At 42.4% G+C, this 22,568-nt stretch overlaps 2 protein-coding genes across 5 annotated transcripts; one reads left to right on the top strand and one right to left on the bottom strand.

Annotated features, from left to right (window-relative positions):
* Window positions 1–259: 259 nt before the first annotated feature.
* chchd1 (coiled-coil-helix-coiled-coil-helix domain containing 1) lies at window positions 260–2,747 on the bottom strand. Its single transcript, XM_076975392.1, has 3 exons — window positions 2,436–2,747; window positions 2,112–2,224; window positions 260–1,792 (listed from the first exon to the last, which is right to left on the bottom strand). Exons 1-3 carry the CDS (start codon window positions 2,572–2,574, stop codon window positions 1,682–1,684), a joined length of 363 nt encoding a protein of 120 aa, XP_076831507.1. The 5' UTR covers window positions 2,575–2,747; the 3' UTR covers window positions 260–1,681.
* A 7,784-nt stretch (window positions 2,748–10,531) lies between these two features.
* LOC143476947 (rap1 GTPase-GDP dissociation stimulator 1-B) lies at window positions 10,532–21,885 on the top strand. Of its 4 annotated transcripts, none has more exons than XM_076975366.1 (14): window positions 10,532–10,970; window positions 11,985–12,089; window positions 12,952–13,074; window positions 13,355–13,480; window positions 13,813–13,941; window positions 14,222–14,341; window positions 14,504–14,647; window positions 16,051–16,182; window positions 16,260–16,394; window positions 16,643–16,768; window positions 17,100–17,239; window positions 17,672–17,798; window positions 18,039–18,167; window positions 19,396–21,885. In XM_076975366.1, exons 1-14 carry the CDS (start codon window positions 10,958–10,960, stop codon window positions 19,521–19,523), a joined length of 1,677 nt encoding a protein of 558 aa, XP_076831481.1. In that variant the 5' UTR covers window positions 10,532–10,957; the 3' UTR covers window positions 19,524–21,885. The 4 variants fall into 4 exon arrangements, with proteins under 4 accessions (XP_076831481.1, XP_076831482.1, XP_076831480.1 ...); XM_076975367.1 differs by having other exon boundaries at window positions 14,216–14,341; window positions 18,039–18,121; XM_076975365.1 differs by having other exon boundaries at window positions 10,533–10,970; window positions 14,216–14,341.
* The last annotated feature ends 683 nt before the right edge of the window (window positions 21,886–22,568 follow it).

Genomic DNA, 22,568 nt, shown 5'->3' with positions numbered 1-22,568 from the left:
AATACGGTGATAAATAAGGCGTTGCCAATGTTTAGTAAGGGTGAAGTTGCACCTGTGTGCACAGAGAGCCTCACCCAGTATTGTTCAGGTCTGGGTTTCCCCAAAAGATTCATTAAATAAAGATCAACTTCAAAAGATATAGTGAGTATTGAATGAAAACTGTATCTCGTTGAAGGTGATCTTAACAGAATGATGATTTTGTGAAACGGCCCAGGTTGCTGAGATTAATACCATTTACAATTCACACTGTGCTAAAAGATCAAAGGATACATAATTTAATCACTAGTGAACATGACACTAAAAATCATCTTATGGAACCTTTCACACACCCGTTAGGCCCAGTCTGACACCATAACGGCAGCATCACCGTTGTGTTTAATTAACAGCAATATTCTACATTTCTATTTTGATTTCTAACATTTGAGCCAAACTTTTATCAGGACTTTAATCAGTGTACTTTCTTTATCTGAATCCACAGGATCAGTATGCATGAAAGCACTCAAAACATGATAAAAGCTTTGGCTCCCCTTATCTCCTCTCCTAAAGACTGGGTGCACTGCTTAGCATCACCCTATACTACTGTGTCCTGTTGGTTTAGAGACATGGGGCTGTTTGGAAAGATACACGTCCAGTAGATGTCAGACACTTTTCAAGAAATCAACAGCAGAAGGGGAAAGATCACCATTGCAGGGGATTTAAAGTGTCCACCCAGCAATCTTGAGCTCACGCCATGTCCTCAGTCAATGTAGCTCTGCCTTTGGGCTGCAGACGCTAGAGTTCTGCTCAAGACTGGAGGGTATTTTTAGCGGTTGAAAGCACTTTGATCAGTTCAGCTCTCAAAAGTTGGACGTTTCATTAGCAGTTCACAAGCCCCAGAATGCATTGTTGTTGTAGGCGGCATTTCCTGTAGGAATATCTGGTCATTTACAGCGGAGCAGATAAGCCGACGGAAATGGTGGAGGGTGTTTATCACCAGACAAGCTGGCAAACGTCCAGCTGCACTGCAGGAACTCATTCAGTACACTCTGAATACTGGGGTTAAATTAATATGCAATTAAAACTAAGCAAGCTGAATCTTTGACATTAATCTGTTCTCATTACTGAATGGAATAGCACAAACCATGGTCACTGAGTGTAATGGAGAATATAAACACTGTGCTAATTAAATCAGCAGTGTTTGCAGTAACCCTACCCACTGAATGAAGCATACCAAGCCTCCATTTATACATAAGAGACATGTAGATGGAAAGCAACATGATTACAGATAAGAATAAACACAGCAGGGCAACAGATGACTTGAGGATAAAACAAACACCATAAAAACAAAAACAACATTTAAGTTAGACATGTTTATTACACGAACATCTCTTGCAATATTTCAAAATCATTTATGCCAGTGACAAGCTTTCAAAGACCACAGACTGTAACCCATACCGAGGCTTGTCTTATACTGCTTTAGTTATCTATGAGAAATGTTTCAAACGAATGAGGTACTAATTAGAGGGGTGACCACAGTCCGGTACTTCAAGTCAAGTACTGTACTTGGCAAGGAGCAATGGCTGCCACTGAGATGAACCGCTGCTCTCCAAAGCCACAGGGAAGAACACTGAATGAATGCCTTCTGGTCAGTGCAGGCCCGGCACACCAAGAGCTCTCTTTGAATATGTCCACAGTGCTGGATCTAGATTTCCTTGGTTATGTTGGGGTACCGCGTCAGGAGCAGGTTCACTTGCTTTGGTGGCAATCTTCCTCCCTGGTTAAGAGCTAGATCCTTTGCTTTGTCCTTCTTTGCCTATAAGAGGTGACATTTATAAACAAATTGAGTACTATGGACTTGTATCTATATAAGAGGAATCAACTTAAGGAATGTATTTAATTGTATCTATAACTTTAAATGATGCAAATGTTATCTACATTATAGTACCCTTCATGGTTGAAGGAGTCATCTCACACACACCAACATGCAATGCAAGTGGGATATTCTCAAAGCAGGAAACCAGTTACCCTTGGCATTCTTCCTAATCAGTGGCACATTTAATGAAAACAACAGTGCTGACCATTGATAGGAACACATCAGCTGGGTGGGGCTATGGGGTTTCCTGACTACAGACCTGTTCTATACATCTGTAGAACGCCGAGACTTCACTGGAGCAGAGTGAGGAGTCGAAATCTTTTTGTTTCCAGCAAGCCATCAATAAAGACACTTCTGTGATACACGTAGCCTCTGGAAGGAGGAGAAAACCCAACACAAAACAACAAAACAGTGTCAGGTCACAAGCATAATATGTATGACATTTATTTATTAAATCTCATCACTTTCACTTTTCAGGTTGTTCCAAATATTGTCAAAACAAGGTTATCATAGTCAAAAAACTTCCATTTTACGGTTAGAAAGGCACTTGAACACTAGATTAGCGCCGTAATATCAGACTTACCTCCTTTTTTAATGTTGCGTTTGGCGACTTCGTTCTTCAGCACCAGCGGCTTGTTGGGCTTTAGGACGGGCTTCCCCCGCTCCCGGCTCAACAACCGAGCCACCTTGTCCTGGATCGCAGCTCCGCTCTGCATAGCCATTATTCGGAAACTAGCATGCGAGTGTGGTGTATGTCTCTAATGTAGCAAATCGAAAGCTTGCTGAAAATCAACCTGAACACAACTTGTTTGCTTGCTGCGTCAGTCTCTGAAATACGTTCCTTACCACATTAAGAAAGTCGCCATTTTTCCGTATGACTGTCCTCTAACTGTCGTTATGGAAACAGTACTGTCGTAAAATGGCGTTAAGCGTTAGATACTGTCGTAAACATAGCGACACGGTTATTATGGAATTTTCACCAAATTATAATCGGTACAATAAATTATTAACATATTGTAAAATGTTTATATTTGTAATGCTTTTAAATCACAGCTCACTTTTTTAAATCATCTATTAATTTAGATGTTTGTACACATCAGGTTGCATACTTCTGTTAGTCACCCCATCAAGAGTAGCTGGCTAGCTTTGGACTGAGGCTCTGCAGGAACGCATGATAATGATGGACAGGCCTGAACAAACATGTTCCTGCACTTCATAGCAGTGCCAAGGAGATGTGAAAGAGGACTCCAGAGCATTAAGATTCAGCTTGTCTGACAAACATAGTGATGAAGCTTATGGTTATTTTTAAAAGTACAGGACCACACCAAAACACAAAGCCCTAAATGACTCATTATTATAGAACTGTTATAGTTCTGGCTTAATTATACAGAATGGAATTCACATTTGGTCAGCATATTTTGAAAAAAAGGAAAACTATCTCCACTGTATAATGAACCAACAGAATTTACAGAAGCTCTGTCATTCTGTAGAGCAGAGATCTCCATGATGTCGGCCTGAATATAGGCCTATGGCATCTAGTGAACCCTTTCACATTTTGACAAGCCGGTGATGTGTAAATCGGGCAGAGGGGTTGGGAGTGTTGGGTGTGTGTGGCTGTGCGGATGTAACTCACTCATGCAGGTGAAATGGTAGCATAGGGTACGCTGAACCCTCAAGAAACATTACAAGGCAAGACGCTCCTTAGTGCAGTCATGTCCCACCATTTTCGTGGCTTAATGTGTTTGGGTTACTCGTCCCCTCTTGATATACACACTCCCTTCAGGCTCCAGCATTCCACTAAGCATCGGCTTGTTCTTGAGCTGCTCTGGTATTCTGTTTTTGTCTCTGCACGCTTAAGGTAATGTGTAACATAGCCAACATTTTCACATTTTCATTTATATTTCATTTGTAAATATACATATGATAAACTGTGCACAATTTTTTGCTTGTACTAAACTGAGAATATTCATGCAAAGATTGGTGAACTGCAAAAAAAAAAAAACTTTCACCAAATGATAAATTCTAAATCTAAATAAAGAGAGTTTTAGAAAAATCAGATATTTTCAGGATTGGCCCTGCAAGACAGCAGTCATTATTTTCACACTGAAAGGCTAGATACAGATGCTAATTCATTTTCTCTGGTCTGTCCAAGTATAGAAGGATATGGATAAGTAGTGTGCAGGCAGGACCCATTGGCATGAACAATGCTCAAAAGACAATGAATGGCCCTTTGTGAACTCTGACCTCTGCCACTCTTGTTTGTTCAACTGCCCTAAAGCCAGTGGCCTGTAAACAACCACTTTTGGGGGAGCTTCCTTCTTCTCTTAGCATTATAAATCATTCCCAAGGCTATTTATTTCAGGCTTCATTTAAGAAGTTCGACTAAGCATTTTACTTAGACCTGAGCCTGAGCTATTGAACTAAAAGCATGTGAGACAAATAGAGGCTTTCTTGTGTTTCCTCCATTGTCTGAGTTGGTCGATTTCTTTACCTAGTTACTTCAGCTCCTTCTACATTCCCTAGTGTGTTAAAAACAAGAAAACTGCTTGGTCACTCAGAACCCTGAGAACAAAATACATAAATGGTGTGTACATAAATGTATTATTTTTCAATATGATGACCATATGAAAAGAAAAAAGGTCTATTGGTGTCTGTTGGTCGGTTAATATGAGCTCTATTTGTGAACTATGTTTTGTACACTCAGGGACCAAAAACAAATATAGGCTGATAAGAAAATGAAATGCAAGTTGTGAATATTTCTATACCATAAACCTTTCAAAGACATTGGCCACTGTTTGATTACCAAGAATATTCCCTTATCACATTTCTCCTTGTGTGAAGATTTTCCTAGTTGGATTAAGAGCTCAATTTGAGGTTGGCACTCATTACATTTGACAGGCTCAGCTGTGGTTACATTTGTGGTCCATGTTATTGACACCTTTGATTGCTTTGAATATCAAGGTCGATATTTTCTGAACTAAATGGATATGTACCAACTTTATACCAACAGAATATTTTTATAGTATGTTCAGAATTCAATAAAGGTGATATTCTACAGACATTCAGCAGTTTCAAAACAGAAAAGAAGAAACATGATCTATGGTTTGGACAGGCTCCCTTCATTAATACTTGGGTGCACAACCTTTGGCAGCAATAGCAACTTCCAAAATGTTTTGGTAACCATCTGTGAGCTTTTCGCACCTGCCAGTCACTAGTTTCTCACATTTCCAATGCAATTCTCTCAAGCTTTTGAGTGTTTGCAGGGATCAGTTTTCCAATAACAGATTTCAGCTCTCTTCAAACATTTTAAGGAATCATTGCTAGACATTTTTTTTCCTTCTAATCCATTATTGGGTATTTTTGAATTTGTGTTTTTGGTCAATGTTCCTGCTGTAGGACATTTTGTTCTACTCAAATTTAGGAACACTAATGCCTTGATAATCCTCTGATATGAGACGTCTTAAAAACTAGTATGGACAACTAGTATGCTAAGTATGCTAGCCAGCTAGCTAGCTAGATCAATAACTAATAAATACTTTTTCTAGTATGCTCCATATAATTTTAAGCAGTGTAGCTAGCCACATACTCAGTTGTTCTACTGCCATTAGTTCCTTGCTAATTCTAGTTTGCAGACCAGTGTAACTTACATTAGCTTTCAGGCACTAGGCTTCATGTTTTTCACAATTGAGAATGCATGTTAGCAACCCATTAAAAATAAGACTATTAACTGTAAAAAATTAGACTAAACAAATCTTTTCTAAGGGGGACTTGAGAATCGACTCACAGTCTTGACCAGACACTTGAGACTTGACTCCAACTTGTACCAAATTACTTGGGAACATCTGTCTCTTGTCTTTGCCAATGTGAACAAGGAAGAGGGAATAGAACAATAAAACTTGGAATTAAAAGGTTTTTTGGTTTTTTTTTTTTTTTTTTTTTTTAGCAACAAAGCTACCACCATTCACAGAGTAAAATTAAGCAATATGATCACTGCCATGGTTTGTATGTGAGTCTAATCTCTATTTAATCACAGGGTAGTCCGATTTTGTCCATTGTTTCAAACAGAACAAAAGGTGTCAATGGTCATGTCTTGACATTGACATGGACAGAATAGTTAAAGTGATGTTAAATTTAACAGACAAATCAACTCAGTGGTAATCCATACTTGATGTTTTTAAGTCTAATTTCAAAGTGTGCATTCTCTGGATTTTGAGTCCTCCTAATTGTTTTTAAACCATTAGCTGCTCATTCAGGTAAAGTCTTATTTAGATTTTGTTTCGCCATTTGTTTTATTTGACATCATGAAGCCAAGTGTTTAATTCGCAGGATGCAAACAATGAGAAAATAGATTTCATAGCAACAGAAGCAGAGAACCAGCAAAGTGTTATGCTGGGGACCTACAGTTAGAAGTGCTGAACACAGGTACCTGTGGGGTTTAAGTAAGGGAAACAAGTGAGGAACAAGTATGAGTGAAAATTAAATAAGTGGGTGATTGGGACCATTGAAGTGAATGTGACTGGTATGTGTGTACATGACTGGTGTGTGTGTTATGTGTGTGTGTGTGTGTGTGTGTGTGTGTGTGTGTGTGTGTCTTATGTGACGACTGAGTGGGTACTGGCCAGGGCATGATATTTCATTATTATTTTGTGTCATGTGATTTTCTGTATCAAACATATGGGAGACCCAAGCTATTTCAATATATTCTAGGATTTTACACGGTGTACTCAAAATTCAAGGGTGCTAATAATGTCGACCGCCACTAGTTTAATTCAATAACCCACATACCCCACACAACACAGCAGGCACAATGAAGGTGAATGCAGTGCAGACCTGCTGTTGTTTAAAGTGGCCCGGGGCCTTCCTTACAGCTTTGTAAACAGACCCTGAAGAATGTGCAGCTCCTTCAACCAATAAAAAGAGCTCATGTTTTTGCTCTGTTTCCTTAGGACAAACTAGCCATGTGTAATCATCATAGATCTCCAACCCCACCCCCACCTCCATAACTGTCATGAAAACCTATACCACCTGAATAATACTTGCAATGACTGATGCAGTGAAGTAGAATGGATCATCTATTGAGAAAGTGGCAGTAGCAGTTTGTGTGCTGTACATTCTCTGTACAATGACTGGTGAGAAGGGCGATGAAGATGGTGGTGGTGGTGGTGGTGGGGGGGGGGGGGCACTTGGCAGATAGGATGACACCTGTGGCCTGTTCCCGCCAGCTATGGAATGACAACAACACACTGATATCTGCTTTCAGATAGTTATAAGCTGTGTGTGCACGTCTCCATTGCTATATGGTCATGAACTGGGGAAACTGATTTCACATGTGTGCTGTGGTACCCAACGTATCTAAGGCAACTCAAACTGAGAGGTAAGGAATGATGCTGTAAGCGGAGTGGCTTGTTAAAGTGTCTATAAATATAAAAGGGTGGTTTGTAAAGGTGATGATATATGATGTCTGGCACACATGAATTAAAATGAGAACTACAGGGACCAGGACAGTAAGGGTTAAATATGTCCACAAACCAATTATTAGCATTATAAATTATAATATAATAATGATTATTATAAATTATTATTTAGATTTATTTAAAAAATAGTTTATATTGAAATTGTGTTTTGCTGGTCAGTAATCAGTAATCTGATCTAAAAGCTGTTATCACTATTATGCCACCATCAATGCAGCCTGTTTTCTGCAACATTATCAGCCCAGGTTTATTTCAGATACATCTTAATGACACTCTAAAATGCATTGGCAAGTCCAAAGGTTTTTATTACCTTACCTTCTTTCTGCTAATTCAAAAATACTTTGAATTTGAAAAGACTGCTAATCAGACTTTCAAAAGTGATATATAAATATTCAGCATGGAATTTGGACTTGATTGTGACAGCACGTCAGTGTGAGTGGTGTAGAGAGCCCCTGGGGACCCGCAGGGCCGGCGCAGGCCCCTAAATGTTTAATGAATAATGGAGTGTGGGGCTCTTTCCAGCTGACAGAAGAGTCTGGGCAGGCAGACCTCTGTGTCTCTCTCAATCTCCTGACTTCTTATAGAGCTCCATCATACCAGCTGTCAAGTACAAAATGGCTCCCAGAGGGATGTGGCTTCACATCATACACACATACACAGGCACAGTCACATGTGCACACACGCATAATAAAAAATATACAAAAATCTTCTCTGCTTTTATTTGGTCCCTAATCAAGATTCTCAACATAACCAGTGACAGCTAAGTGAAACCTAAACCTAAAAAAACTTAAACTGCATGCACTGCACATATTGCATATAAATATACATACATATGCATACACTCACAAAGCTTGGAAGCAGTGCCTTAAAAAGGTCATTATCGTTTTCTTATAATAGAATCTTTGTTAAATTCATTTTAAATTCATTGTGTTTAAGTCATGGAATTCAGAACCAAAGCAACAATAGCAAAAAGTGTGTGAAGTTCTTCTAAATCCATGTGGAATTCCCTGTATGCACCATGTGGTCTAATGTAGTGTTCACAATCTCTTGGGTTGCTTGACATTGGTCTGAACTGATGCATGTTCTAATACATTAGGTTTTTTGGATCCTCGGACACTGGACAAAACAGTTCTGTGTGACTGCCTTAAACGTCCTCTTCGTGTGGTTGTATGTGTGTTTCTCTCTAGCTCTCTCCTCTCCTCAGCGTCTGACAGCATGACAGTGTCCCCTTGCAGTGTGAACATCATAAATCAGATTAGATCTTTCCATGTATTTAATTTCCCACCGGTACAGTGGACTGACGTCATCACACAATGTCAAAGTTTAAAGAGAAAGAAAATTGAGTGTTTGCCCTGTGGAGATGGTGAAGAGAGGCAGAAGAAAGAGAAGAAGGAGGGGTGAACTGTCTAGGCCTGAGGAACGCTGTCTGCAGCTGTGAATTGATTAATGCAGGATGAATCCATTAGCTAATGAAGTCTGTCTGGACATTTCAGGCCTGTGCATTTCAGGGAGGAATCAACTCACCTTTTTGTCCTTTAAAGAACTGCATGGCTTTCATTGCTTTTTTCATGTTATCTATATATAATATATATATATTTGGTGATGGCTTCTGCCATGCATCCCATGACATTTAAATTGAGTTTAGTCTGGTCACTGAGTGAGTTATTTGCTTTCACAAGTATTTGGTGTCAGTATGTTTTAAAGAGGAACATCCATCCATTTCCGATGCATTTAAAGATTATACATCTTAATGCTTACTAAATTCAATTTAAAAGATAAGTCTGCTTATATTTCATAGAACCAGTAATTGACTGCATGGCTTATAAACCCAGGAAATATCCAAAACAGGAGCAGAGAAAGCCCTGAGTAAGGGGCATATGACGATCACTGCACACACACACACACACACACACACACACACACACACATACACACACACACACACACACACACACACACACACACACACACACACACACACACACACACACAATGTCACTTTATTATATAATGTTATGATGTGGTAGTGCTCTTTCCTTATTCTTTTGTCTTTTCATTCTTAATGCAGAATGTTAGAAATATCTATTATCAGATAATAATTGCCAATAGATAAACATACACGGTTAAAGTGACACACAAGATTTGGTAACTTCTTATGAAGCTAAATGTAAACATTTTATTTGAATGCACTGAGGATATGTCACACAAAAAAATATGGCTAACCACACACTGCCACCTGCTGTTAGAATGTAGCAATTCTTTGTTGCAATTTTCTGATGCATCTTTCTCTCTACATATACAGCGTTTGACAGAGAGGAACACACACACACACACACACACACACACACACACACACACACACATACACACACACATCACATGCAGTTAGTTGCAGGTGTAGGGCTGTAGTATTACGGGTAGGGGTCTGTGATTGGTTAGTTGCAGGTATAGGGCTACCTATACCTATAACTACCACCCTTCCTTATCCTTATTTTATCTCTTTAATTTCTTTCATTAGGTCTACTACATTTTGCTGCCATCTAGTGGTCATATAACTAGGACCGCAAAAGGATCCTCACCATTATACAATAATGTATAATTATTGTCTGTACATAATCGACAAAAAGAACCACCATTCAGATCACACTGTTGGTGGTCTTAATGAATGCATAACTTTCTAAACTGTTCACTGCTACTGCATATGAGAGTTTTTGCTTGGCTTGAGGTAGCAAAGAAACATGATCATACACTTAGTTGGTCTTACCATGGCAGATTTTACTTCTATTTGAACTCTACTGTTGAAACGTAGACTGGAGTAAACGACTTCCCATTTACTTATGTCAAAAAAAGAATACACTTTTAAAATATTCATTTACTTTGTGATTCATTTTTGCTCCAATTTGTTGTAACTAATCAATGTCTGGAGGTTTACCGTCGCTCATATTATAGTGATAGTCATAGTCTCACGATGGCAGCATTATGACAGCAGGAAGTACAGCAATCGTTCTTCAGGGGCGTCAATAGTGCAATCAGGACCTCTGATGCGAAGGCTGGGGTTCAGCTCCTGGGTCATCTGGGGGTTCATGGTGGAGCATTTAGAGTCTTATGAGCAGTGTGTGAGGGAGGTGGAGGCTACGGAGAGGGAAGAGAGGGGGCGAGCGAGGGAGTGCCAGCCTGAGGAAAAGAGAGAGAGAGAGCGAGAGAGAGAATGAGAGAGTGGGTTTTTATGTAGGAGAGAAACAGTGAATGAAATTGGTGTGAAATTGTGGAAGGAAGGGAGGGCGAGAGAGAGAGAGAGAGAGAGAGAGAGAGAGAGAGAGAGAGAGAGAGAGAGAGAGAGAGAGAGAGAGGAGTGCGCATGCATCAGCAAGAAGGATCTGTGAAGGGGACCAGAGGCAGGTAGCTGGGCTGACTGGAGACATTCTCAAGGCTGGAGTCTTCTCTCCTTCCTGCAGGAGGGCGCCCGCTCTTTACACACACACACACACACACACACACACACACACACACACATACAGACAAACCACACACACACACACACACACACACACACACACAGACCACGCACAGCTGCAAAGACAGAGATAGAGACAGACACGGGGAGACACTGAGGAAGACTAGCCTACCAGCAACCATGGCTGATGTGGGTGAGTACCTAAGCCTCTTTTCTCTGCACTCCTCTCAGATCTTCTCCATAGTAGAACGATGTGTCCTAATGTGATCTGTGTCATGTGCCCCTCGGGCAGGGGGTGGCGGTGTGTGTGTGTGTGTGTGTGTGGGGGGGGGGGGCTCCGAGGTTTCTACACACACCGCCCTTGCTCTCCCTTCTGAACGTACCTCCAAAGGTCACACTCGGGTGTGGGCTGCACGTTGTGGCGCTCCCCAGAGTGGGTGTGGTGGAAGTCTGGGCTCCCCAGGGTGAAGAGTGAGTTAGCCCCAGTGTGTGGGTGTTTGAAGTAGGCCATGCTGGGAACCAGGCTGCCTGCAGTAATGAGGACCCTGGGGGGGGCGGCTGCCACTCACGTTTATTCTCTAACTCGGTTCTTAATGGGGAGAAGATGAAGATCAGTGAATAGAGAAATGTTCATGTCTAGGTGTGGACATGTAATGATACAGTAGGAGCTCGAGTTGATCATTTCACTGTAACCTAACAGCCTTTATCTGTATCTATTTTCACTCTTCTTACAAGGGATTATCAGGGTGATTACTCCCTCTCTCCCTCCCTCCCTCCCTCCCTCTCTCCCTCTTGTCTTTCCTTTTGGATCAGGCTTTGTTTTACATGCTAGATTGGCATTAGCAAAAAAGGAATAAGCAAACATGCCTAGAATATGTATTTAAAAACTTAATTAGTTCATCCTCCATGCCCTGCAGATAGGAAGATGGTGGAAATAACTGATAGACAAAGAATATGAAATGGAATGTGGTTATGGGGATGATAGATGTTAGACTCTCAATGTTCACAATAACGCTTCAAAGTACACTACATGTGTGATATTTACAGAGTTCTTAGATATACCATGTCAACCATGTCACTAAACACGCAACACTGTTACTTGAGAAATTATTATTATATTATAATTATTATTGTAATCTTTTCCACAGTGTAAGTGAATTGCATGCAGTTGTATTGCATTAAGGAGGAATGTTTCTAAATGTTTCAGACTCTCTGGCTGAAGCTCTTAAAGCTATTAGTATTAGTACAGAACTTATAGATGAGGAGTTGAAGCCTCATGTGGACACCATTCTGAACCTCCTACTAGAGAAGAGTAAGTATTCATATTTCATATTCATATTTATCCATCCATCCATCCATCCATCCATCCATCCATCCAGTATTACATATATGAATATGACATTTTCATCAGTGGATCTGCAATGTCTGTCAGACAGAGAGAAAATGAGAGCAATAGAGAGACAGAGAGGAGACAGGAGAGTCATAAAAGAGAGAGACAGACAGAGAGGAAGAGAGTGGAAAGAGAAAGACAGAGACATATTGAGAGAGATAGCGTGAGTGACAAGTTTGGTTACTCTCATCCGTAAACACTTTCCTCCACCTCCCTCTCTCTGTGCCCTCTGTCCCAGCACAAATGATTTTGAAGCAGATGTTACCGCCTGTCAGACTGTTAATGATTTTAGTGGGTGAATCCTTCTAAAATTGGCAAAACCAGACTCCCTCACACGAACACAACGTAGGGGTTGCCATGGCAGCACTGCCTGCTCTGACAGCCAGTCCTGCCTCCTCGGCTGTTCGAAGTTTCTTCAACACACAGCACGCTCTAACGAGAGATCCCACTTGACTCCGGGTTCTGGGAGATTCTCCTGTAATTCTCCTGTGAGAACGGACCCCACAGCAAGAAGGTTACGGGCTAGGAGTCAGAGGAGCACAGCCAGGAGACACACGGACACGAAAGACACAGCGTGATGAAAGCAGAGAGAAGTTTGGGAGAAGTTGGAATATTGATTTGATTTGGCAGGAACAGGCATGCGGAGCACCCAAGCTCACACACAGAGCCTTTGGCTCTTGTATAGTCTCTCTCCACTGGACACCTAAGCCTAGCTGCACCTCCGTCTAGGACCCAATGCTTGTACAAACCGCTCTTACAGTCAAACGCTCGCCTCTCTCCCCAGAAAGGGGCACTGCAGAGCAGATAGCCTCCAGTGGGATCCTGCCCATGCTGGCCCAGACACTGAGGAACAAGAGCCCTCTCACCTCCCAGGTGACGCTGCTGGTGGCGGAGATGGCCAGAGAGGGTAACGACAACCGTTCTGGGTTAACAAGACACAGTCTCTAACACACATGTTTGATTCAGGAAGGTCCTATGCTCATAAAACCAGGGTTTCAAAACACTCAGTGTATTTCTGTTTCGTGAAACTTCTAAAACAAACAAACAAAAACTAAAAAATAAATACTTTAAAAATTTGTTTGTGTAAATGTTTTGTTTTTTTAAAATAAGGCTTTAAGGGCTCATCCCCTATAGGTGTTAGCGGGGAGTCCTCCCGGATGACTAACGCTGGTGTGTTCTCGCCTCAGCCGCTGTGAGGGATCAGTGTATCGAGGCAGGCCTGGTCTCTGCACTGGTGCCTCTGCTGAACGGCTCGGACCAGGACCTGCTGCTGCACACGGGCCGGGCCGTCGGACGCATCTGCTTCGACAACAGTGAGCAGGGCTGTTCTTCACCTAATGGGCTTTTGTTTGGGAAAGTACAAAGGGCTGCATTCACCAAAGGGAGAGACATGCGATCGCATGTGGAGCTGCAGATGCCATTCATCCCCTCGTCTCGCCTCGTCTCACCTCGTCTCACCTTGTCTCAGGACCTCTGGCGTTCATTCGCTGCTTCTCATTCGCCCTCCACCTCATGCTTCCTCTTCTCATTTCTCCCTCCACACAAGCACCTTTTTTATTATTGTGCTTTTCTAATTTCTTAAACCTCTTAACCTTTTGTTCTCTCTGTCTCCCTCTCCCTCTCCCTCTCTCTCTCTCTCTCTCAGCTGTGCAGCAGATTCAGTTGGTGAAGAGCGGTGTTATCCCCAGGCTGGTGGACATAATGCAGCAGTACCCAGAGAATGACCCACTGGTCAACGTCTGCCTGCTGGCTCTGTGTAACCTTGCTGATATGGGTGAGAGCACTGCTACCTTTTCGCATCTTCTATAAGAAACCAGGCACGCTTGGGAGAGACCTAGTTTTCCCCTAGCAAACCTGATCCTCAGCCACTCTTTGTGTCTTTCAAAGATCAGGCCGGGCTGGTGGAAACTGGTTCTCTCCCAAGTGTCTCACGTGTGTGGCATGCAGCCCCTGATGGTTGCTCCACTGTGCTGGAGAACCTTGAGGAACTTAATGGATGTGATGTCACAGTTGGAGCCCAAGAGGAATGAACTTCTGCATGTGTTCAGATGCAGCGCGAGAAGCTTTGGCAGAGGTGGGGGTGGCCAATGTCCTGACAGCCCAGCTAAAGCGGGCCCCGGATGCAGAGAGACGCCATCTTATCCTGGAGGTGCTGGGGAATCTGGGAGAGAGTGGTGAGACGTGCTCAACAAGTGCCCCGAGCTTCACGGCCACCTTTAGACATGCAAACACAAAAGCCAGCTGAACATAAATGTAAAAAATAAAGTCAATAAAGGGAAACTGCTGATTGCCTGAAGTGTATGTTAAATGTGTGTGCATGTGTGTTTGTGCCTCAGATGGGCTGAAGCTTCAGTTTGTGGAGGCAGGGGTGCCTGAAGCTCTCGCAGAAATGATTCGTGGATTGCAGGGTGACTCTGATCCTCATGACCTCTGCAGTATAAAAATAGCTTCCAACCTCATCGTGACGCTGTTACTGGGGGGTATGTACTGTCAGAAAGTTCTACTGTGATCACATCACTAGAATTTGTAATTTGAGTGGAGCATAAAGTGTGACCAGAAGGTTGTTTCAGGAGAGTTTTTGTTTTGGATTCTGCTAGTAGCTAGCAGGCCAGCCCCCCTCTCTAAGTATAATGGTTAGAATACATAGGAGAAGTTTGGAGCCCAGGTTAAGTTGCTGGTCAGACAAAACCATCGCCGGTTTTTAAATAGAAATGTTTTAGGAGTCTTTCTTAGTATATGTCTCACTGGTCATGAGTGCTACTATTCAAGTTTGAACTAAAACAAGATGCCATACCGTCTGTACTGAGCCACTGTCAACAAACAAGAGAAACTGCATCCTGTGCTGAGGTGCACCTACTCTAGCTGTCCTGAAGAAGACTTAACACTACAGGACCTTCTGATATCCTGTCATACATACTAGTCTGCTGGGAGAGGTAGAGCATGCAGAAGCTAACCTGTGCCCAGCCATGAAAGACTGACACTCACGGTGAACAGCGAGAACTGAAAATAACGAGGAAGGTGTGGTGGAGGAGCGGTGGAGGAATCAATGAAGCTGCATGCTTCAAACTCTGCTAACCATCTCACACTGTGAGTGAAAGGGGCACAAAGCAAATCATTGCTAAAGGCCATTTTCAGAGTCATCAGGACACATCGTGGAGGTGGTGAACTGAGGGTAGTAGTGACAGGAAGTCTTACCAGGAGCAGAGCCTCCTCTGCCCCAAGCTGTACTGAGGAACCTGACCTTAGAGCGTTCCTAAACACCATCTCTGTTGTCAGGACGGAGCTGCTGTCAGTGCATTCACAACGTTCTCCACAATGACGGTGCACTTGACTTGCACAGCGGCTGCTGTTGGCATGCGGTTAGGTCCAGAGCCCAGACATCATCAGTGTGGTGCACTATATACCTGTGCTTAAAGCTTGATCTCAACAGAAAGCAAACGCTGACCTAGCAGAGCAGGATCAAGCGAATCAGACCTCAGAGTGCTCAGCTGTTATATCTCATGGGCTGGCCAAGGCGGTGAGAGCTTAAAGGCTATGATATAAAATACACTTTAGATGTTACTGTTTTAGTGTCCAGTACAGTAGCTGTACCCTAGCTGTGCATTTTGAGGATTTCTGTCAGTGTAGATCACTGTATCAATAGCCATATCCTTAATACATAGGTTGTTATTACATTGTATACACTGGCTATGTTTTGTACTGATTTATTACTGGTAGCCTTTACTGGTAGCCAATTATTGCTTCTTAAAACAGAATGATTGAGTGAAATGCAATGATAAACATCACAGCATACCAATAAATCTATGTTACATTCTGCAGTAAGGAGGAAAAGGGTTAGATATACTGAAGCTACATTTCACCTAGCTGACTGAATGTTTTCTAGATGAGTCCATGCAGAAGTGTTTTGGGGAAGGTGTGGGTACTGTGTACCAGGATATTCTGTCCTGGCTACAGTCCCCCAACACCCAGCTTCAGCTGTCCGGAGCACTGGCCATCGCTAACTTTGCGAGGAATGGTGAGAGAAAAGTACAACAAACACAACAGCAAAACTGCCGAGCTGCTCCTTTATTCCGAGTGTTTTCACACTTTCAGACAGTAACTGCACAAAGATGATGGAGCTAGGAGTTGTTCCTCGTCTCTTGGATCTGCTGGAACATCATGTGGATGAGGGAGACGTTTCAGTGCAACACGCAGCCCTGAGTGCCCTCCGAAACCTTGCTATACCAGGTAGCACCCACAGCCTCCATTAGCTCATTTCCTTAAATTCTCACTATTAATTAAGGTTCCAATTGATATACTCATTAGTTTACTTGTATTTAGAACTATTGCTCTACTCATAACTATTCATGATTAAGGACAATAGTTGACAACTGTCTTTTCGTTGATAACAAGGCTATTTGAGTTCTTCTCGAGTTCTCCTCTAATCTCCCTCATGTTGAAGGCTTAGAGAAGTGTCTCTCCTGGCTCTGTCCTAGCGTCTAATAAAGTGCGCATGCTGGAGGATGGTGTCAGCATGAGGATCAGGACCCTCCTGCGTTCTGATATGCCCCCTGTCCAGTTCAAACTGCTCGGGACCCTGCGCATGATCGTGGATGGACAAGGTGAGCTAGAGGAGAATACAATCCACAGACAGCACTGTGTTCATTCTGTATAAATGACGCGCCATTTCAGACAGTTCACAATGGTGAACAAAAAAAGTGACATAATTCTAAGAACATTCTAATGATCTACTCTAAAAATACTAGTCATTACAAATTACTAGTTGCTCTCAATTGACTATTGTACTTTACAAAGGTACAGTACTTATGCAGTAGAAGACAAAAACTCTTCAGTACGTTGATCGCTCTACATTGTCACAAGTTCATTTGCTTTCTCTTTTACCTGTGTTTGAATGTGTATTCATGTATATATGTGTGCGTGTGTGTGTATCAGAGGAGGCAGCTACTGTCCTGGGAACAGACGAGGTCTTACTGGCACGGGTTATGGAGTGGTGTGAAGCCAAGGATCATGCCGGTGTTAGAGGAGAAGCGCGCCGGCTTTTAGCAGCACTGATCAGACACAGTCGCTCCCCCGTAAGCCCCTCACAGCCAGTCCCATGCAGCTACACAGAGTCAGTGCAGGAGATGGTAGGTGCTTTTACTAATGAACAGCTGTCCTCTGATGGCTTGGTAAACATGCAGTATTAATCACTATGTCACTAACCACCAACGATACTTATTGGTTATTTTTAGATAAACTCCTCTTCCTCAATAAAAGGAACACACACAGACATCTATTTCTCTCTCAAACACACACACACACACACACACACACACACACACACACACACACACACACACACACACACACACACACACACACACACACACACACACACACACACACACAAATATAAGGCGTCAAAAGCCCTCATGAGTGAGATTCTTAAAGGCTCATTATAGTCCTCTCATCCCCAGCTGATGCTGGCTCCAGTATCTTTGAAGTGTCCTCTTCTGTCCTGACAGGAAGTCATCCGCTCTGTTATCAAAGCAGATGGGGTTCAACACCTCATCTCCATGGCAACCAGCGAACATGTCATTATGCAAAATGAGGCTTTAATTGCCCTAGCCATTGCCTCTGCAATAGATATTGGTAAGGTTGTGTCTTTAATCTCATAATATTTTAGCCAATATTGGTGATTCACTATTTTTTGTTTTAATTGACTGCAGCTATGGGCTGTTGTATGTTTATAGCAATCATTTAATAACAAAGCACTTGATTGTGGTGTAAAACATTAGTAGATTTGAATCTAGGCTTGTTTGGTTCTGTTCATGGCCGCTGGAAGCACTATACTCCAAACTGATTCTGCTCCCGTGTGTGTGTGTTACCCAGATTCAGTCCAGGAGCCGTTTCAGATCGCTGATCTGTTGCCCACCCTGCAGAAGATGCTGGACGACCCTGTAGGGGCAGTGGAGGTCAAGTTTAGCACTTTAGGCCTCATCTGCAGCCTTGCTAACTCCAGTCAGTAGCTCACACTTCAGTAGCTCACACTTCAGTAGCACACACTTCAGTAGCTCACACTTCAGTAGCACACACTTCAGTAGCTCACACTTCAGTAGCTCACACTTCAGTAGCACACACTTCAGTAGCTCACACTTCAGTAGCTCACACTTCAGTAGCACAAACTTCAGTAGCTCACACTTCAGTAGCTCACACTTCAGTAGCACACACTTCAGCACACACTTCAGTAGCTCACACTTCAGTAGAACACACTTCAGTAGCTCACACTTCAGCACACACTTCAGTAGCTCACTTCAGTAGCACACACTTCAGTAGCACACACTTCAGTAGCTCACACTTCAGCACACACTTCAGTAGCTCACACTTCAGTAGCACACACTTCAGTAGCTCACACTTCAGTAGCACACACTTCAGTAGCTCACACTTCAGTAGCACACACTTCAGTAGCTCACACTTCAGTAGCACACACTTCAGCACACACTTCAGTAGCTCACACTTCTGTAGCACACACTTCAGTAGCTCACACTTCAATAGCACACACTTCAGCACACACTTCAGTAGCTCACACTTCTGTAGCACACACTTCAGTAGCTCACACTTCAATAGCACACACTTCAGTAGCACACACTTCAGTAGAACACACTTCAGTAGCTCACACTTCAGTAGCACAAGCTAAAGAGAAGACTCTTTGAGTGTTATGGATAATGCTGGTGGTAATGCCAACATGGGACACTTGTTACAGCATCATGTTCACAGTTTAGATGGCTTGCCAAATAATAATTCACACTTTCTCCAGAAATGCTTTTAATAACTGGAGAATCTTATGCTCAGATAAACCATTTAAAAATATAACTAATAATCTGTCACTTTGGACAGGTATAGACCTTTCCCACATATTCCTCTTATAGACCTTTCCCACATATTCCTCTACATATGTTATTTTGGGGAACATATTTTAAGAAGGTACCTAGGTAATGGGGATATAACAGTAAATGAGTAAAACTATTATTGCTCATAATAGATCTTCAGAACATCTTAGGTTATTTTTCCTAAGAGTCCATGAATGTCTGAAATCATAATGAAATCGCAGACCCTTGTTAGCTGAAACCTAACTCTAATAATGTTCATCATCATGTGCTCCCTCTTTCTCTCTCTCTCTCTCTCTCTCTCTCTCTCTCTCTCTCTCTCCCTCTTTCTCTCTCTCTCTCTCTCTCTCTCTCTCTGTTAGGCGTGCTGAAGGAGCAGATGAAAGCTCTGAAGCTGAAGGACAGTCTGGCTAAGCTCTCGAGTCATCCCAGCACCAAGCTGTCTTCCCAGGCCGTTTCTGTGATGGCTGTGCTTCTGGAGACCAGCTAGAACGACCGTCCAACCTCAGCGGGACAACTGACTCCAAGCACACTGCATTATTCCCTTCATGCTCTACTAACCAACCCAGTCCTACATTCAGTCAGACCCGAACAATCCTAACGACATGCCCATCATCAAGCCATTCAAAAGCAGGGTCATGTCATTATGGTAGAGGAGCGTGATTGGCCCAGGAATGAAACATCAGTTCATGGCTCCACCCCCAGCTGCTCAGCGGTGACCATTCATAGGACACTAAGGGTGCGTCTCTGTGAGGTAACAATCTTCTGTATGATAGTACTGAAAGACTTGGTCATCTGTAATATCCATGATTTCTATATGTCCCGAAAACTGTCAAGAGGAGATGAACAACGCACAGGTTAACTGGTGTGCATCAGCATAAGAAACATAATGTTCTTTTAGGCATAGCTGTATGAAATTATATGTGCTAATTTTCTTTTACTGCTAATTAATGAAATGCAAATGTATTTTGGTTAGAGTGGCTGTTTATGTAAACGTGATACTGCTTTCTTAGTCTTACACTACAAAATACACACTCATAATTCAGCACAGCATTTTAATTCATACTGGTTCCTGCATTTACCTAATATGAGACATGATTACAATTCATGCCTCAGAAAAGGAAGTGCTACTCAATTTGCAATATATATTCTGTAATTCCTGTATAATATCTATATCATATCTGGCATTACTAGTGACTGATTGAGGAATATTTTATGCAGATCCTTTGATCATGTTGATCATTCTACTAGCTAATCATGAGCACAAAAACGTCCATACAGTATTAGCTGTATTAAAGTATTATACACACACGGATCTACCACAACATTAAAACCCTCTGCCTAATATTGTGTAGGTCCCGTTTGTGCTGCCGTTTGTGCTCTAAGCCAATGAGCGCTGAAATCCCAAGACCTATGAAGGTGTCCTGTGGTATCTAAAGATGCTGCTTTAGAGTGAGATCTAGGAGATCTGGAGGCCAGGTCAACACCTTGAACTTTTTGTCATGTTCCTCCAACCGTTCCTGAACCATTTTTGCAAAAAAAGGTTGCACTGAATGAGGCCACTGCCGTTAGGGAATACCACTGCCATGAAGTGGTGTACTTGGTCTGTCGAAATGTTCATGAAGTTACGTCAAAGTAACATCCACATGAAAACCCATACCCAAGGTTTTCCAGGAAAACATTTTCCTGCCTCCACCAGCTTACCTTTTCCCCAGGTGCCATCCTGGCACCATCTCGTTGGCAAGTAAGCAATCACAGGCACCCAGCTGTCCACATGATGTTAAAGAAAATGCCATTAGACCAGGCCACCTACTTCTGTTGCTCCATGGTCCAGGTCTGATGCCCATTAAAGACACTTTCGGTGGTGGTGGTGGACAAGGCTGTGGATGGAGACTCTGACCAGTCTATGGCTACGCAGCTCCATACACAGCAAGCTGTCTGCTGTGATACCTTTCTTTTCCAGCAGTTTGTACTACAGTAACTCCTCTGTGGGACGGGATCAGACAGGCTAACCCTCATCAGTGAGCTTTGGGTGCCCATGACCCTGCTGACAATTCACAGGTTCACTAATTCACTGGTTCACTAATTCACTCTCTGTCCTTCTTTGGCCCAATTGCAGTAGGCACTAACCAGCGCCTACAAGACCTGCCATCTTTTGAATGCTCTGACCCTGTCATTTAGACCCCTGTCAAAGTTGCTGAGATCCTCATTCTTAACCATTTCCCCTGCTTCTAACACACAAACTTCATCAAGAACCAACTGTTCACTTGCTGCCTAATATCTCCCACCACTTGACAGGTGCCGTTGTAACGAGATAATTATTGTTATTCACTGCATCTGTCAGTGGTTTTAATGTTGTGGCTGACTGTCGATATATATATAAAGCAAAACTAGCAATCATTGACGTGTAGCACTGTGCGACTGTGTTCTGAGTTTATGCAAATCTCCGTATGTGTCTATCAAGTCTGGCTGAAATACTTTCTCAGCATTTGATGAGTAAAATCTCTTGACAGCTGGTAAGGCAAACAATTTGAGCCTTGCTTTTGGTAATGCTCACTCTGCATCAACCTCAGTGCGGATGATCCATTTGATAAAAGAAGGTTGGTGTGAGCTGGGACCGAACAGTACGGACTGAAACCAGTGGTCCAGCTCAGCCCACTGTATCACCACCTCTATCGAACAGTGATTCATCACAGCGGCTTTATCAAGCATGTAACTGCTAGATAACTGTAACAGCACAAATTCTTGTCTGTCCTTGACACTGCTACTCTAATCTGTGTTGAATTGGTTTTAGACTATTTCTCTTGCTGTGTTTACCAGAAGAGCTTGTTTCTGGCAATAAAAGTGGAACAGCTGAACTGGCCGTGTGGTGTTTATCTAGCCAAAGTCACAGACTCTAAGGTGAATTAAAGGATTTGTGGTTTAGGGAATAACACTTCCAAAGTGTTCCAAAATAACTGATTCTTGAAAAGACTTTTTTTCTTGTCTAGTGAGGCATGAAACTCTTTTGTCTTTAGTTCTGTGGCAGATGGCTGCATTTATCTGCATAGTACCTTTGTCATTGCTTAATTACTTCTAGAGTATCTTTGCTGTTGCTTAATTGCTTCTAAAGTACCTGAAGATGCAGTTGATACGTTTGAGCATGAATTCATGCTCGTGAACTTCATGCTTGCAAATTTGAAAGCAAAGAAAACTAAAATACTTTGCAGTGGGCATATGGAGTATTATACGGTTCAGATTGTGCTTGGCCACTAGAGGGAGACACCAGTATTGGTGACATGCGCAATCATATAGAACATTTTATGTCGCCGTGACTACCCCACCCTGGACTTCAATTTGTAAAATCAACAAGTGGTGCGATGTCACAGCTATTGAGATATTGGCTCTGTAAATCAATACATTGGATGTGAATTTGGGATTTACATCTATGTTGTGTGAACCACACGTAGATTTAGCAATCTTAGCCCATTTTTTACTTAACCCGTTTTACACATGCCATCTAATCCATCTGTTCCAAGGACAGTGAGCAACGGCC

Source organism: Brachyhypopomus gauderio, chromosome 15 (genome assembly GCF_052324685.1).
Source record: "Brachyhypopomus gauderio isolate BG-103 chromosome 15, BGAUD_0.2, whole genome shotgun sequence".
In the NCBI taxonomy this organism is placed as follows: Eukaryota; Metazoa; Chordata; class Actinopteri; order Gymnotiformes; family Hypopomidae; genus Brachyhypopomus; species Brachyhypopomus gauderio.
The sequence above is the reverse complement of the archived record's forward strand: the minus strand, read 5'-3'. Positions and strand labels throughout refer to the sequence as shown.